The sequence below is a fragment of the Pezoporus occidentalis genome, unplaced genomic scaffold (genome assembly GCF_034315485.1).
Source record: "Pezoporus occidentalis ecotype Australia unplaced genomic scaffold, CSIRO_AGI_Poc_V1 ctg15, whole genome shotgun sequence".
In the NCBI taxonomy this organism is placed as follows: Eukaryota; Metazoa; Chordata; class Aves; order Psittaciformes; family Psittacidae; genus Pezoporus; species Pezoporus occidentalis.
The window spans coordinates 4,145,291-4,160,016 of record NW_026913316.1 but is presented as its reverse complement, the minus strand read 5'-3'; the positions used below and the strand labels follow the sequence as shown (position 1 = coordinate 4,160,016).

At 40.4% G+C, this 14,726-nt stretch overlaps 1 protein-coding gene across 2 annotated transcripts in view; it reads right to left on the bottom strand.

The window, feature by feature from the left end:
• The window catches only part of ABCA13 (ATP binding cassette subfamily A member 13), a 174,440-nt gene extending 160,606 nt beyond the window's left edge, over positions 1 to 13,834 (bottom strand). Inside the window, exons 1-4 of one of the 2 annotated variants that reach the window (XM_062610878.1) lie at positions 13,148 to 13,834; positions 9,031 to 9,124; positions 7,939 to 8,062; positions 1 to 152 (exon numbers count right to left, since the gene is read on the bottom strand). In XM_062610878.1, the coding sequence (XP_062466862.1) occupies positions 1 to 152; positions 7,939 to 8,062; positions 9,031 to 9,124; positions 13,148 to 13,237 (460 nt within the window). In that variant the 5' untranslated portion in view covers positions 13,238 to 13,834. Of the gene's footprint in view, positions 153 to 7,938; positions 8,063 to 9,030; positions 9,125 to 13,147 lie in introns of those variants that run through there. The other variant, XM_062610879.1, reaches the window with a different exon arrangement.
• Between the last annotated feature and the right edge of the window lie 892 nt (positions 13,835 to 14,726).

Below are 14,726 nucleotides of genomic sequence, written 5' to 3'. Positions count from 1 at the left end.
CTGAGAACTTTGAATTTTCTTCCCATAGCTTTTCTAAAGCCATGGCTTTCTCTGTGGTCTCAATAAATCCCTCTGCAAATTCCTCTATCTCTTTCATGATGTCTAGATCAGGTCCTGTGAATCTCTCTGGACCCGTCTGGATGCCTGCAGTACTTTTCACAAAAGGAAACAGGGCAGGGGAGGTAATTACAAACTGAAAGTAAAGAGCTGTGTATAAGCTCACAGTAGTATTGTGATATTTTAATTTTTTTTTTTTTTTTTTTTTAACTATCATGCATTTACACAACCTTTACTTAGTTCAGTTCATTAATGTGCAATCTGCAACACTGAGCCTCAGAACCTCAGGAAAGAGAGCAATGAAAAATTGCTGGGCTGGAGCTGCTCAACTGCACCAGGAACCCAATTCTGGCAGCAGCCAAGGACAGACACGTCCAAAAATGTCTTTTATGTCTCTAAACACATACACATCTAAGCAATCAGAACAGGTAAGTTGGTCAATGTCACTAGATGAAATATAGGTAAATTCCTCTTTCTGGGCCCTGAAGAAAGTTGGTGCTTGCTCTTTAGTCAGTTTACTAAGCAAAAGAGCTGTGATAACAACTCCACCACCTTAATAAAAAAGCATCCACACTAACAAACATACACTGATTCCAGATGACATGCTCCTCAAGATACCCTTCTACTTGAAAAGTTAGAAAAGTGGACTATCTGGCTACATATTTCTGCCTCATGCTGACTCACAGACAAAGTGTTGGTCACTAGGAAAACCTATATAGTTTGTATTTGGGATATGACAGCCTATTTTTTTTCAAAACACATGCAACAGCCTATAAACAGATCATATTCTCACGACTGACTTTCCCCCGATTCTAATAGCTAAACTCGTGGTATATGTTACTATCTCTACCATACTACCATCTGGTGGCTACTCAGTAGCACAACAGTTTTCCATCAAGGTGAAATCAGTTAAATATCTCGTTACAGGACAAAATACTTAGACCCTCCTGAGACACCATAAACACTTTTAGCATGTTACTAGGCAATTGTCGTGGTTTAAAACCAGTCAGGCAGCTCGTTCACTCACTCCCCCCCTTCTTTCCCTCCCCCTACTCCCGGAGGGACGGAGAGGAGAATCGAAAAGAATGCAACTCCCCTGGGTTGGGATAAAAACGGTTTAGTAACTAAGGTATAACACAGATCACTACTGCTACCACCGATAATAATAATGATAAAGGAAATAACAAGGGAAGAGAATACAACACCTCACCACCAGCCAACTGATAACTCCCCCCCCACCCCCCGCCAGCCTGACCAAGCACCAACCCATACCTCCTCCAGCCCTGCAGTCCTAACCCTTCCAGGTAACTCCCAGTTACATCCTGGGCATGACGTGCTGTGGTATGGAATATCTCTTTGGTCAGATTAGGTCAGGTGTCCTGTCTCTGCTTCCTCCCGGCTTTCCCTCCTCCCTGGCAGAGCATGAGGCTCATAAAGTCCTTGGTCAGACTAAAACATCAGCGTTATCTGCTCTGTTCCTAGGCCAAAAGTCAAAACACAATGCTGCACCAACTACTAAGAAGGAGAAAATTGGCTGCTACTGCTGAACCCAGGACAGCAATTGAATTCTGTTTTATCTTATAGTAAGTTCAAATGATCTTAGAGTGAAATCCTAGGTAGCAAAAATACAGTTATTTTTCATTAGAAGCACCATTAACTGTCACATAAGCCCCGCTTACAAAAGCATACTAAAGATTTACATTTCTTTCTTGTCAAACTTGTAGTTTGACTTGTTTTCAGAACAGTACTTACTTATTGGTAAAGGAAAACCTAATTAGATAAATGATATGAAGCAAACAATAAATCAAAGCAAAAACATCAGCCACTGCTTTCAGGTTCTCTCATTTCTCTATCTCTCCCTCCCTGATCCTTGTTTGTTCAGACACTCACAGGCCTGTCTGTAACTTTAGACTAGGGGATGAGAAGAAATTCTAATGTTAATCAATTTCTTGATTGTTTCAGTGCAGCTTATTTTGATCCCAACTTGGTCACCAGCCAGTAGGATTTTGGAAAACTCTTTCAACAACCTCAATCTTCAATGGATTAAAGGCAGAACAATTCCTCACTATTTTTTATTTTAATGGAGTTTCAAAAATCAGGCTTCTGTTGTTCAGAGGGAGGCTTTTAGGGTGATTAATAGCTGCAGTTTTACCTATTGCTTTTGAAAACTTCCATATAAGTTCCAAATTTACTGCCTGAAATTCCAGACAGCTAGAAACACTGGTATTTGGCAAAGAACATGAATAATAACTGCATACTGAAAACTTTCAAGCACTGTGCTTTTTAAGCATGAACAAATAGCCAGCACTTGGCCAGAATAACAAACATCACATTGGTTAAGACACAAATCCAGTCAGAACTGTAAAATAATAGTATTCTGGCTCAGTTTCCACAGATATTTTATTGATAGCTATAAAGTTTCCTTTGAACTAAGATGACCGGCAAAAGGCTTCCAGGTCATGCTGCCTTAAGTGCTGTGTGAGGTGTCTCCAGGCTTGAAGGCTGGAAGACAAGCCACGGTCCTGCAAGGGGTTCCACAGAGAACATGAGGGGGGAACACAACTGGGAAAGGTACACAGACTAGAAACATTAAAGAAAAAAGCTGGCAGCACTTGGAGCACGGTGGCTCTGAATCACTCCATGGAGAAGTGCAGGGAAAAGCAAGTTGATGGTGAAACTCCCAAGCACAAGGATGAGAGCAGCCATTTCAACATGCTGTTTCTGAACCATTAGCTTTATGGGGATTTCCAGGGCAGAAGCAATGTCAGCCAGCTGCCACTGTGCCCCTTTTTTTGCCATCATTGCCACAGACTGGTTACTCATGGAGCTGAGTGCAACCTCCTTTGGTAGAGGAAATAGCGACGGGCAGATTAGTTATCAGGCTGTTTTGTGAAACAGATGAAAATACTTCAGAGCTTCTATCTGCTGAATATCCATGCTAAATTTGAAAGGATTTTATATCTTTTCAACACGGTAATAGGGAAACACAGTTATCTCTTAATAACAATGTCATAAGATACAACTAGTTTCTTAACTCAGAACAAACTGCACAAAATTGCAGGAAGATGTCATTATTTTGCCAAAGAGATAAGAATCTAGACTTCAAAACCAGACGTGGCAACACTCAAGCAATTTTCAGATAGTGTGCTGAAAAACTTAATTGTTGCACTGTTACTCTCCCAAAGAGCCTTCAAAGTATGTTTTCTGGAACAGAAGATGTTGTGAATGTGTAAAGGAAGTCAACAGCAGCAGCTGCTAGGAACAATAAAGAGGATAAGCAAGGGATGACAAAAAGGACAAAAGGAGGAAGCCAGCAATTTGTAAGAGACTATGTACTTAATTAGAATTGGGGTGTTAGGAGAAAGTATGTGTGCATGTGTGTATATGTGCATATGTAAATGATATCATTATCGTCCATGGTAACTCTTCCCTTAATTGTGCATTTCCAGAAGTGCTTTCATGAGGGCAGAAATTAAACTGAAGACATATATTCATACAAGTTCTGACTATAACAAAACACTGTTAAAAGGCAAAAAGACTGCATCACTCTGAGCATGTAAAAGCAACCATCATTTCCTAAAGTCATGACTCAGAAACGATAACTCTGTCCAAATTACTCAGTAACTCAGGATGACAATAAGAACATTTCAGAGTTGATCTGATATCTCAGCTCTGATGTGCAATGCCATTTAGACTGGTGATTTTCAAAAGCCTCTCAGCAAACTCTTCTCTCAACCTCACCCCTGTCATCACATTAAAAATTAGTCTCTAAAATCGTCAAGCCCCAGCTGCTCTGGCTCCCATTCTGCAGCATCTCAGGACAGCCTTGGAGACATGACATCTTCAACACCAATACACATGCTGGACAACAGCTTTCTGTGTGTTTGTCCCAGAAAGATCTTTCTCCTCCTTGGGTACACACTGTTATAACCCTTGTAAAATGCAAGGAACCACAAAAATATAAAGAACCATAAAAGCATTGTTCCTTACTGGCTATCAAATGGAGAAAACTCATGTTTAAAATTCCTTTTCTCCCCAGCTCTCTAGCAATCTATAAGCAAGATCACAAAAATTGCTCAGGTTTCTGTTTTCTAACTACACAGCACAAGACTACAAAACTTGGCCCAGACCACACAGGGTTACTGTTCAGTAAGTTGCTGTAGAAATGCAGCTATCTTGCAGAATTATTACTTTTTTAATTTGAAGATACACATCATTATAGAAAAAAAATAGCCCACTAATCAATTCTCATGCAAGTGCATATCACAGTTGCTCAGACTTTCCTTGATTTTGTTTTTCCACACCTGCTCTTGTACATGAGCTTTTCTGATACTACTCCACTAGAGGAGGCCCAAGTATCAACAAAACTAGTAACAAGAAAGGAACCAGCATGAGTGGTGCTGATCCAGGAGCAGGGACTAAGCTAGGAGCCGAGTCCACCCTGGAGGAGGCCATGCCCTCACTAATGGGCACTGTCCCTCAGCATCCTAGCCAGCAGACAGACCCAGGGGTGGGTCACAGGCTCCAGTGACAGCCCCTACACAGAAGGATGAGCTTTTTTTACAAAAGACAACTGTATTTCAAACTGAGAGCAACAATATGGCACATACTATGAAAACAAATAGGCTAAGCGTCCATGCAAACTATGCAAAGTCTCTGATTTACTATTAATAAACACAACATTGTTAATGCAAAAATGTCCCTGAAAATTACTATAAAGAACCACCTATGATTTGATATACATCCTCAAAAGGAAATAATTGGTACTACTGTTCCTGTGCCACCCCTTCTTTCTAGTCAACACAGGGACATTGCAGGATTCGGTTATGCTTGGCTGATCAAGCTGACAGCCTGTAGTCCTAAGGCTGTTGGCAGCCAGCATAAGTCAGAGCAACCCTGAAGTTGATTTAATTTATACTGATGGACCTGCTAGAATAGACTGACCTTAGAATGAGTTTCATCCTACCTTTTTATCCCTTTTCCTTACCTGAACTATATACTACTCAGTGTAGCTTATTGAGCGTACAAACATGCATTTTATTTTTCAGTTGAAAAAATTAGAGCCGTTGAAAAACTTCCCTAATTCTTAAGCTGGTCTAAGACTGCCTCCTGGAAATTCTTTCCTGCTTTTCTTTTGAGCTGAAAAATGATTTGGGCAGTTCAGTCAAAGCAGTGTAAATAATCATGCAGAGCAGTCAATATAGTTCATAGTTTCTAGAGGTTTAACACACTTAGATGGCAATTGGGCTATATAAATAAAAACTATCCTTTTAGGAAACAGTCTGCAAAAAGATCAACAGCTATTGTAATTCTATAACCCAGTAATACAGTATTGCTACTGCAAGTGACAGGCTACAGCCTTTGTACTGAGTGCAAGACCGTGGCACAGAAGCTTGCCACCTTTGCTTTGTCTGAACTTCTGAACTTGTCTTAATGTACCTGGAGTTCTGTTTTGCCTTGGTTTAGTTTTAACTTTTTTTCTGGCCAGATGGCTATTTGCTTTACTTTCACTGTCACTGTATAACACCATCATAGGTTTATATGGATTAACAAGTGTTCATCCAGTGCAAAGTGAGATATTTATGATTAACATAGCAAAGCAGTGCAGAGGAACACAGGCCCAGTATAACAGTAAAGACCTTGAGAAGTGGGGACACAAGATGTACTTTACTGAAATACAAGATGATAAGGGATGAGGCACAGGCTGGTACTTAGGAACCTATGGCTATAAACAACTCAAAACTGACCAGTTAAAATGCAGAGCTATAGTCAGACAAAGCCAATTTATAAGTATCAGGAAAAAAGAACAGGTATCTAACATACGTGAAAGATACCACATACATTCAGATGTACCACATAAATTCAGATATACCAGATACAAACCAATGGAGAACAAGAAGGGTAAAAAGCACATTAGCAAACATAAGTGACCCCAAGTGCACTTTAGAGTGGAAAAGAAGCCAGCACCACCACATTCCTCCAGGTAAAGGGCTCCAGATCATGATTTGCCATAACAACCTCACCAGCAGCAGACTGCAGCTACTGACCCTATGACCCAGAGCAGCAGAGGAAAGGTGAGCATAACCACAGAGAAAGGAGGAGAAATTAAGTGGCTGTATAACAACTTTATTATTTTTTACTAGGAGAATTATTGTTTAGGGCTGCATCAAAAGGAGCATGACCAGCAGGTCAAAGGAGGTGATCCTGCTCCTCTACTCTGCTCTTGTGAGACCTCACCTGGAGTATTGTGTGCAGTTCTGGTGTCCTCAACATAAAAAGGACATAAAACTGTTGGAACAAGTCCAAAGGAGGGCCACGGGGATGATCAGGGGACTGGAGCACTTCCTGTATGAAGACAGGCTGAGAAAGTTGGGGCTGTTCAGCCTGGAGAAGAGAAGGCTGCATGGAGACCTCATAGCAGCCTTCCAGTATCTGAAGGGGGCCTATAGGGATGCTGGGGAGGGACTCTTCATTAGGGACTGTAGTGATAGGACAAGGGGTAATGGGTTAAAACCTAAACAGGGGAAGTTTAGATTGGATATAAGGAAGAAATTCTTTACTGTAAGGGTGGTGAGGCACTGGAATGGGTTGCTCAAGGAAGCTGTGAATGCTCCATCCCTGGCAGTTCTCAAGGCCAGGTTTGACAAAGCCTTTGGTCAACATGGTTTAGTGTGAGGTGTCCCTGCCCATGTCAGGAGGGTTGGAACTAGATGATCTTAAGGTTCTTTCCAACCCTAACTATTCTATGATTCTATGACTGTAATACTGTTATTTCTGTATAGAAGCATTTTGTGTAACAATAGACCTGGACTAATAATGATTTGTGACTTAAACTGTTAAGATTTCAATTCTACTAACAAATTAATACTTCATGTGGAACGTGTTTGCCCAGCATGATCTTATGCTCTATCAACACTTCTCTAAGTGTACAAATAACTAGAACACACTGTCTAGATCAAACAGCAAGTATTATGGCCTGTTACTGTGATACTGAAGCTTTTCAACTTGGTACAGGCTGAATTTATTACTACCTATAAACCTTTGCAATAATAAACCATAAATTTGGTGCTTTTACACACTTACTTGACTCAAACCAAGATCTTTTTTCATAGATATTTACAATTTTCTAAGAAGAAGCATTCATATATATATACACATATATTCTGGTTAGCTCATCTTAATTTGAGCTTTGCAATATATTTATTTAAGACTATGTCCTTCAGACAATTTACATAAATATCTTTGCATCTCCACTCTTCTCAACATTTTTAAATAGATGAAAATGCTACATTTCTTATGAAAAAGCCCAAATTGATCTTTATTCTCTCTGCAGTCTGGGCTTCTGTAACAGGGCCTTCTTACAGACTACTTTTTCAAGTTCTTTTTATTACAGACCTTCTGCTACTCCTTTTTGGTTCTTTGTGGGGCTTACTCAAGAGTTATTCTTGTGCTGTTTTTCTATGTTTACTTCTCCCTCCATGTATGCTCCCAAATTATTCAAATTTTAAATCCATTTATTATATACTTTCTGTTGCTCAATTTTACCCTCATGTAATAAAAAAACTTTCTAGTGAAAGACAAAATCATGTTTTCACATGGCAGAAGTGAAAGGCAAGAATATCACAAGGTACCTCCCCATTTTTTCCCCCAAAGAGTTTTTGGTATCTAATAACAGCATGAAATGCCTAAGAATGGCAAGCAAAAATTACAAGGAGTCATGACTAAGGCCCTACATCTTTTGCATTCATAAGGATACTGAAGGAAACTTTAGCAAAGAATAACAAAGCTCTTATTGTACCTGTCTACAAGACAATAAGAACCTTTGCTGTAGAAAAAGATGCACTTTGATACTGACAGCTCTGTCAAATTCATGCAACTTACCGTAAGCGGTTGTTTTCCTGTGTTGCATAGCTAGTATTTTTGCATTTTGAACCAACATTACAGAAAAGGGTCCGTATGAAAGGATAAAGGCCCCCACTTGGTAAATCCCGAGCTTCCAAGTAACCTAAAACAGAGTAGCAGCAGAATTAAAACCAGTGACATTGCAGTTACAAACCTGTACCATCACATTGTGTTCTCTTCTCCTAGAAAGCAGCTTTGTCACCTGCCAACAATGTAGTTGTATCGATGGCAGGTGCCATAGAACCATAGACTTGTCTGGGTTGGAAGCAACCTTAGTCATCTAGCTCCAATCCCCCTGCCATGGGCAGGGACACCTTCCACTAGATCAGGTTGCCCAAAGCCCCATCCAACCTGGCCTTGAACCCTGCCAGGGATGGGGCAGCCACAGCTTCTCTGGGAGACCTGTTCCAGTGCCTCACCCCCCTCACAGTGAAGAATTTTGTTCCATTTAAGAACAACTAATTCATCACAGAAAATTAATAACTTCTGTGTCAGACTGTGGCAACAGGGTATAACATTTGAGAGAAGTCATTGAAAAGCTGATTTTCACAGTAGTAACACCACTGCAACATCATATGCTGATAGCCTCTCTTCCAAAAATTACTTGTGACCTAGATTAGGATACAGACTTCTTCACTAACTAGTATTTCCTCTTTTTTCCCAGGCTTTCATGAGGTAAAGGAACTGGTATTCAGCTATATTCATTCTAAATCCCATTAAATGAGTAGGGGTAAGATTCATATTGCTTAACTTAATATCTACTGTAGAATTACCTGCCTCTGAGCCAGTCACCTATACTCTATTACTTAATAGAAGGAAATAAGTACAACTGAAACTTAAATAATCCACTTTACTCCAAAGTAGATGTCTCAAATCTAAATCAGACTATCTCTTACCCACCTAAATATAACTTGGTTAGATCCACTGTTAGACACAACTGAAGCCTACTGTAGGATTCTTTCCATTGACTCCACTACATTTCAGTTCACCCTTCTAGGATAAATGCAATATTTCCTAAACACTTCTCAAGCAGAGGCAACCAGAATAGAACACAGGTGAAACAAAACATACAGTTTTCCTTGTAATTTGGAGGCTCTTGGAAGCGGATTGCAGCCAGAATCAAGAAAAGCACACATGGCCAGAGTATTTCAGTGAGAGACAGGACCTGAAAAGGGAAATCAAAACATCATCAGTACTATAGAAAACACAATTTGGGAACAAATCATTTCAATTCATATACCTTTTAATAAGAAAATAAAAAAAAAATAAATATTCCCTCTGCAACTACTTCAGGGAAAATAACATAATTACAAGTAAATTAGCAATTAAGACTTCTATTTAAAACCCTTATCGCTTTGCCAAATACAGAGTATTCAGAGTTCAAATGCAGTTCTCACTTGTATTTCTAGTGTTTGTAGATATTTCCCTCTGGTCAATGCAGTGACTGGTGATGTGATGACAGTGACATCCAGCTTTCCAATTCCTGAACCTCTGAAAAAGCCAGCATTACTCTGTACCTTGCTGCAACTCTTCGTGCTCCCCTACTGTCTTGAACCTTGCCCAGTGGTGTACCTCCTTGTCATGCCTTGCTCCCTGACTGGGAAACTGGTTGGATCCCTGACATCTTTTCTTTCACCTCTCTCCAAAATCCATCACCTCCAATAGCACAGTGTTGCAAGACCAACCAAGCAAATGGGCCTGATGCTGCCCACTGCCACTCTTTGTCTTGCCTTCCCATTTCCAGGGACACAATGAAAAGGCACCCAAGCTAGTGCATTGCAGGACTCTCAGATTTTGAGTACATCTGTCAAGCAAAATTAAAGTACACAGTCTGTGCTTGTATATGAGGAGAGAGAGGATGCAAACCCCCAAATGGATTGCAAAGAGAAAGAAAAAAAACGATTTTCAGGTGCAAAAAGGAACAAATCGCCATTCAGCCAGCTTTCAAAAGGCTTCTAGATTCACTGATAAAAGTGCTACAAAAGTGTGAACACCAAACTCAGTAACAGAAATGTAGCAGAAATGACAGCCACACTAAATATTTTCCATTAGAGGTTATTAACTTCTCCAAAGTATATTGAGGATTTTTATTTCTAAACTAGTAGAGCTGAATCAAGTTCCACTGGGGAGTGATTCCTAAACTTGGGTATGTTAGAAAAATACCTGAGAAAGGCAACGTAATGCTTAGAAGAACAAAACCCAGTGAGAAAGCCTTCCCTGTGGAAAAGGCCTTCTCTGCTGAACACAAGGCAAGGAAATAAAGGCTTTCTGAATTTTGAGAAGTTACCATTTATCTAAACTGAACACACTCCAAATTCAAAAAGAGCGAACCAAAAAGAGATTGAAGCAATGTACTTTCAAATGTTTAGGGAGCAGCAAGTGCCAGCTGCTGCTTCCTAAGGCACAAGGAGCCATGCATAGCGGTAACACTCCCAGCAGAGCAGGGGCCCCATCAGCTAGGAGCCACTTCTTCAGGACCCCACAAGGTGAACTGGACAGGCCCAGACATCACAGACAGGAACCCAGATCCTCAGACTAGGTCATGGTGATGAGGCAGGACCATGGTCAAGCCAGAAAGACAGTGGCCAAGCACAAGAGCTGAGCTAGAGAGCAATGCACCTCTGACTTCACCCAAACAGGAGCTGAACCCCCAGAAGCCCCATTTCAGTTGGGCCCTGGGCCCAGGTGGGGCTGGTCAGGGTGATTAAGGCTTATCAGTGCCTCCAGGGTGCTGGCAAGTCTCTCCTCCTTAGCAAGTTCATCCCCACACGTCCTACCTAGGATTGGAAGTGGAGTAGTTCTGTTGCTGCAGGGTAACAGTGGGCTATTTTGGTGGGTGTGGGTTGTGGATTCAGGTACAGCAGATGAGGAAAGCGAAATTACAGGAGAGCTCTGGAGGAGGTGTCACCATCCTGGCCATGAGGGGCTGGGAAGGGTCAAGGCTGCCCCTGGAGACACACACACACCATCACCACCAGACTAGTGCTGGGGAAAAGCAGTGGAAGGTCCCACAAGAAGCTCAAGCAGGGGGCCAGGGCTGTGGGAGGCCAGAGCTCAGAGGGAGGTTTATAGGGGGAAGGCCCTGGGCAGCCACAGGATGGGCTCCCTGTTACTCACCACAGGGCTTGAAGCAACCTAAGCTGGCAGTCAGGGTACAGCATGAGCCAGCTGCTCCGTAAAGGGCAGGGAGTCAAAGGGGATACCCCCAATCTAGGGATCAAAACAAACAGTGTACAATGCCATGTTGGCACCAGGGGAGAAAGGTGTCTAATGAAATGATTAGAGCTGTAAACAACCATTACTTTCTTTTTGGACTGCTTTCTCCTTGGTTGTTGCCATTCACCTGAGAAACCTCCCTGCACCTGAAGAATAGGGTAAATAGCACTAATTTTATTGAATCTATAAAATTCAACAAATATACCAACAAATATATCAAAATCATAACTGCGTAATACCAGTAAGCCAAGCAAGTCTAGGCCTATTAAAATAACTTCCATTGTTTAGAAGGTTTTAGGGAAACAAATCATTTCCTCATTTTCCATTCATGTCCAGAATTATGGCTTATCAGAGGTAGACTTCTCAGTCTTAACATGCTTATGCCTTTCTGTGTTAGAGTACCATGAATCTAGATGCTGATAATAGCAATTGCAGAGAACCTAGGCATATTAAGCCTCTTCACTGTGTAATATCAACTAATGCCATATGACACTCATGACGCATCATTAGTTCAACAGACCACACTTTTCTTTCAGCCCTAACTGCTGATAAACAGCCATGAGAGGAAAATTGCCTTCTACAAATAGATCTACACAACATCATGCAAAACAGAAGCACATCAAATCTTTCTCTCCTCAGATTCACAAAGGTCTGCCTTTGTGAATATAGGTGAATGATCCATATGGATTTCTCCTTGCGTAACTGCAGAAGGAGCGCCTTCCCGGCTCAGTGTTTGCACAACACAAAGAGATTTTGCGAATTCCCCGGGGCAGCTTCTGGCTCTGAACAGTCAGAATTAAATTTGCTTTGGGTCATTGATTGTAATTTCTGGTTTGGGGAAGTCTGCATGTCAGCAAGCTCTCCATTCAAGGAAGCTACCAATTAGGCAAACTTAAATTTTACATGAAATGAGATTTTTTCCTTCAAAAAATATACAAGAGAGAAAACTAGACAGAGCAAGAAGAGAAACAGATCAGCATGGAGAACAGGAGATACAGAGAAGACAAGGCACAGTTATTGAAGTCTGAGGAACAGGTAGCGTACAGAAGTGTCTGGGAATGGAGAAGAATATAAACAACAGTATGTCTCCCCCAGAATTGTCTTTCATATTAAAAAAAAACATAATTTGAAATCACTTGGAGAAGAAATTCTCTTTCTAAATCACAATTTTATTTAAGTGAAATACTTCTGAAATGAAAAGCTGTATGTTTATCTGATTGAGGTAATCCTATCCAAAGCAGCCAACATGCCTCATTGTAAATCCACAGATCATCACAGACAAGGGAAATCAATGAGAAAGTATTAACTAAGTGACATTTTTTTCCACAGAAATGTTGTCTTACTTCAGAAAACTTACTTCTTTCTAAGTTGAAAAATCACATCAGTCACAGGGAAAGCAAACAATGATGTCTCATCTCATATTTATTTTAATTTTGACTGCTGTTGAAGTAGCTGCATATTGAAATTTGGAAGGTTAAATTAGGCTTTGTAGAATGGATAAGAAAGGAAATTTAGAAGCATATAAGATTTTAATATATAATCTTAATATACAATCCTCTCATTTCCAATATCTAGATTTTGATCAAAATTGTGCAAGATTTCTTACATTGCCACTTAAGTACCTGTAATGTGAAGAAAATTGATTTTCATCCTCTCCACTGCTACAAGTACTGGTAGTATCTAGTGATAATTAAAAGATAAGCTGTGGCTCTTCAGAACTTTATGAGATTTACTATCTCATTTACAAACTAGAGAACATTGTTGTATTAAGCCATTTTAGAATTAGAACACACTGTTGTTCTCTACTTGTGTTTTCAACAATTAGGAGACCAAAACCAAAACAGGAAACATTTGCAGCTAGCCTGTCTTTAACAATCCACAGTAAAAAGGAAAAATTGATAGATACACACTTTCCAATGGATATTAAAATAAGATTTAAGGTATTCCTTTTCCATCATTTCCAAAAACTCACCGGCTGCCTCACACGACAGAGCCAGTTCTTCCAAAAGAGAGCCTTGAATTGCTGTACAGCACGCCCCATGTCGTCTTTTCTTTCCTTCATCCCTTGCAGAGTGGCTTCTTAAGGACTTTCTAACTGAGAATCATCTCACCAAGCAGTCTGAAGGTATCATTCCAAAGCTGATTAATTTCAGCACTAGAGAATAGTGCAAGAGATTTTTCCTTGCTTGCTGAGAAAAGATGAGATTATGTTTCTGCCTGTTGTTTTGCATTCGTTGAGGAATCTCATCTTTCCATTCGTTTCTCAGTGCAATGAACAGTGAGGGGATGGGTTTGTATGAATGCCTTCAGGGTGCTTTACTCCACAGTACATATTCTGCACTTCTTTCTACTTTACTAGGATAAAAATGAATGCAAACAACAGGGAAAAAAAGAACATGTAACACACTTTCGTCCTTTTCCAGAGTCTGGTGACTTTCTGTCACTGCAGTGTTAATGCAATTTTGCATGCATATACTTACATTTTTGGCGAAAAAAAAAATGTAGGAAATAAGTAAACTGTTTAACTATGTAGCCCTGTAAATGCCTGTATATTTTTACAACACCAGTAGAAGTACACATTTAGCACCGCAATGGCCCCAGTGCATTATCATATGGCTGTTTAGGTTTACCTTATGAAGGCTGTGAATTTGACATTTCACTCTTCAGTATACATTACCTACGTAAAGGCAGAATATTCTGACAAGTCAGAAAACTGTTAATTGTCACATGCTACCCAGGATGAAAATCAGTCTTCTAGCATTTCCTTCAGCTTACAGGAGAGAGGGTAATTCATGGAGCAGTGCAGGGGGACCTTCAGGAGGGGACTCTGCACATATCTATGGCAGCAAGGCCACCAGGAGACACAGCAGGTATCTGGTGGCGCAGTGCTGTGCTATTTTACTGAGGGGTGAGGATGACTGCCCTACCAATTGGGAATGATACCTTGAGAAGAGAAGTAAACTTTCTGTATGTTTTTTTCTACCCAAATGAATTACCAAAGGTAGAATCTGATCCCCCAAAGCTCTCTCTGTGATCAGTGGAAACACAATAACACAGCCATTATAGAAGGTGATTCACACCACATATACTTTGAATCATGAATCACACATACAGAAAGATTAGGATAGTGCAATGCCAGAACAAATATTCTTTATTTCCCATTATTGCTGAGTAAATTGTACCATTACACTTTCTGCAAAATGTATTACTATTGAATGAAAGAAGCATCTTAATATTCACAGATATTTTTCCACAATAAGAATAAAATCCCAGAAAATATAAGAGCTTTTTGGATACAGAAGTCACCACTGAGGTAGCTGACTTCCTCTAAATTGGAGCTAAGGCAGCAGTCTAAAAAATTAGTAAGCCTGATATTTCTGCAACGAGCAACTCTGCATCTGTAGGTCCACTGAGCTCTGCCAGTCTTGATGGGAGGAGGTTCAGCTGGTGTCTTATGTCCAGTGCCTGAGTTTCCCTTTCCCAAGCTTTGGATTTGGGTCACTCATCAACAGGTTTTGGCCTCCAGAGCACCTTATGAAGCTTAGTTACTC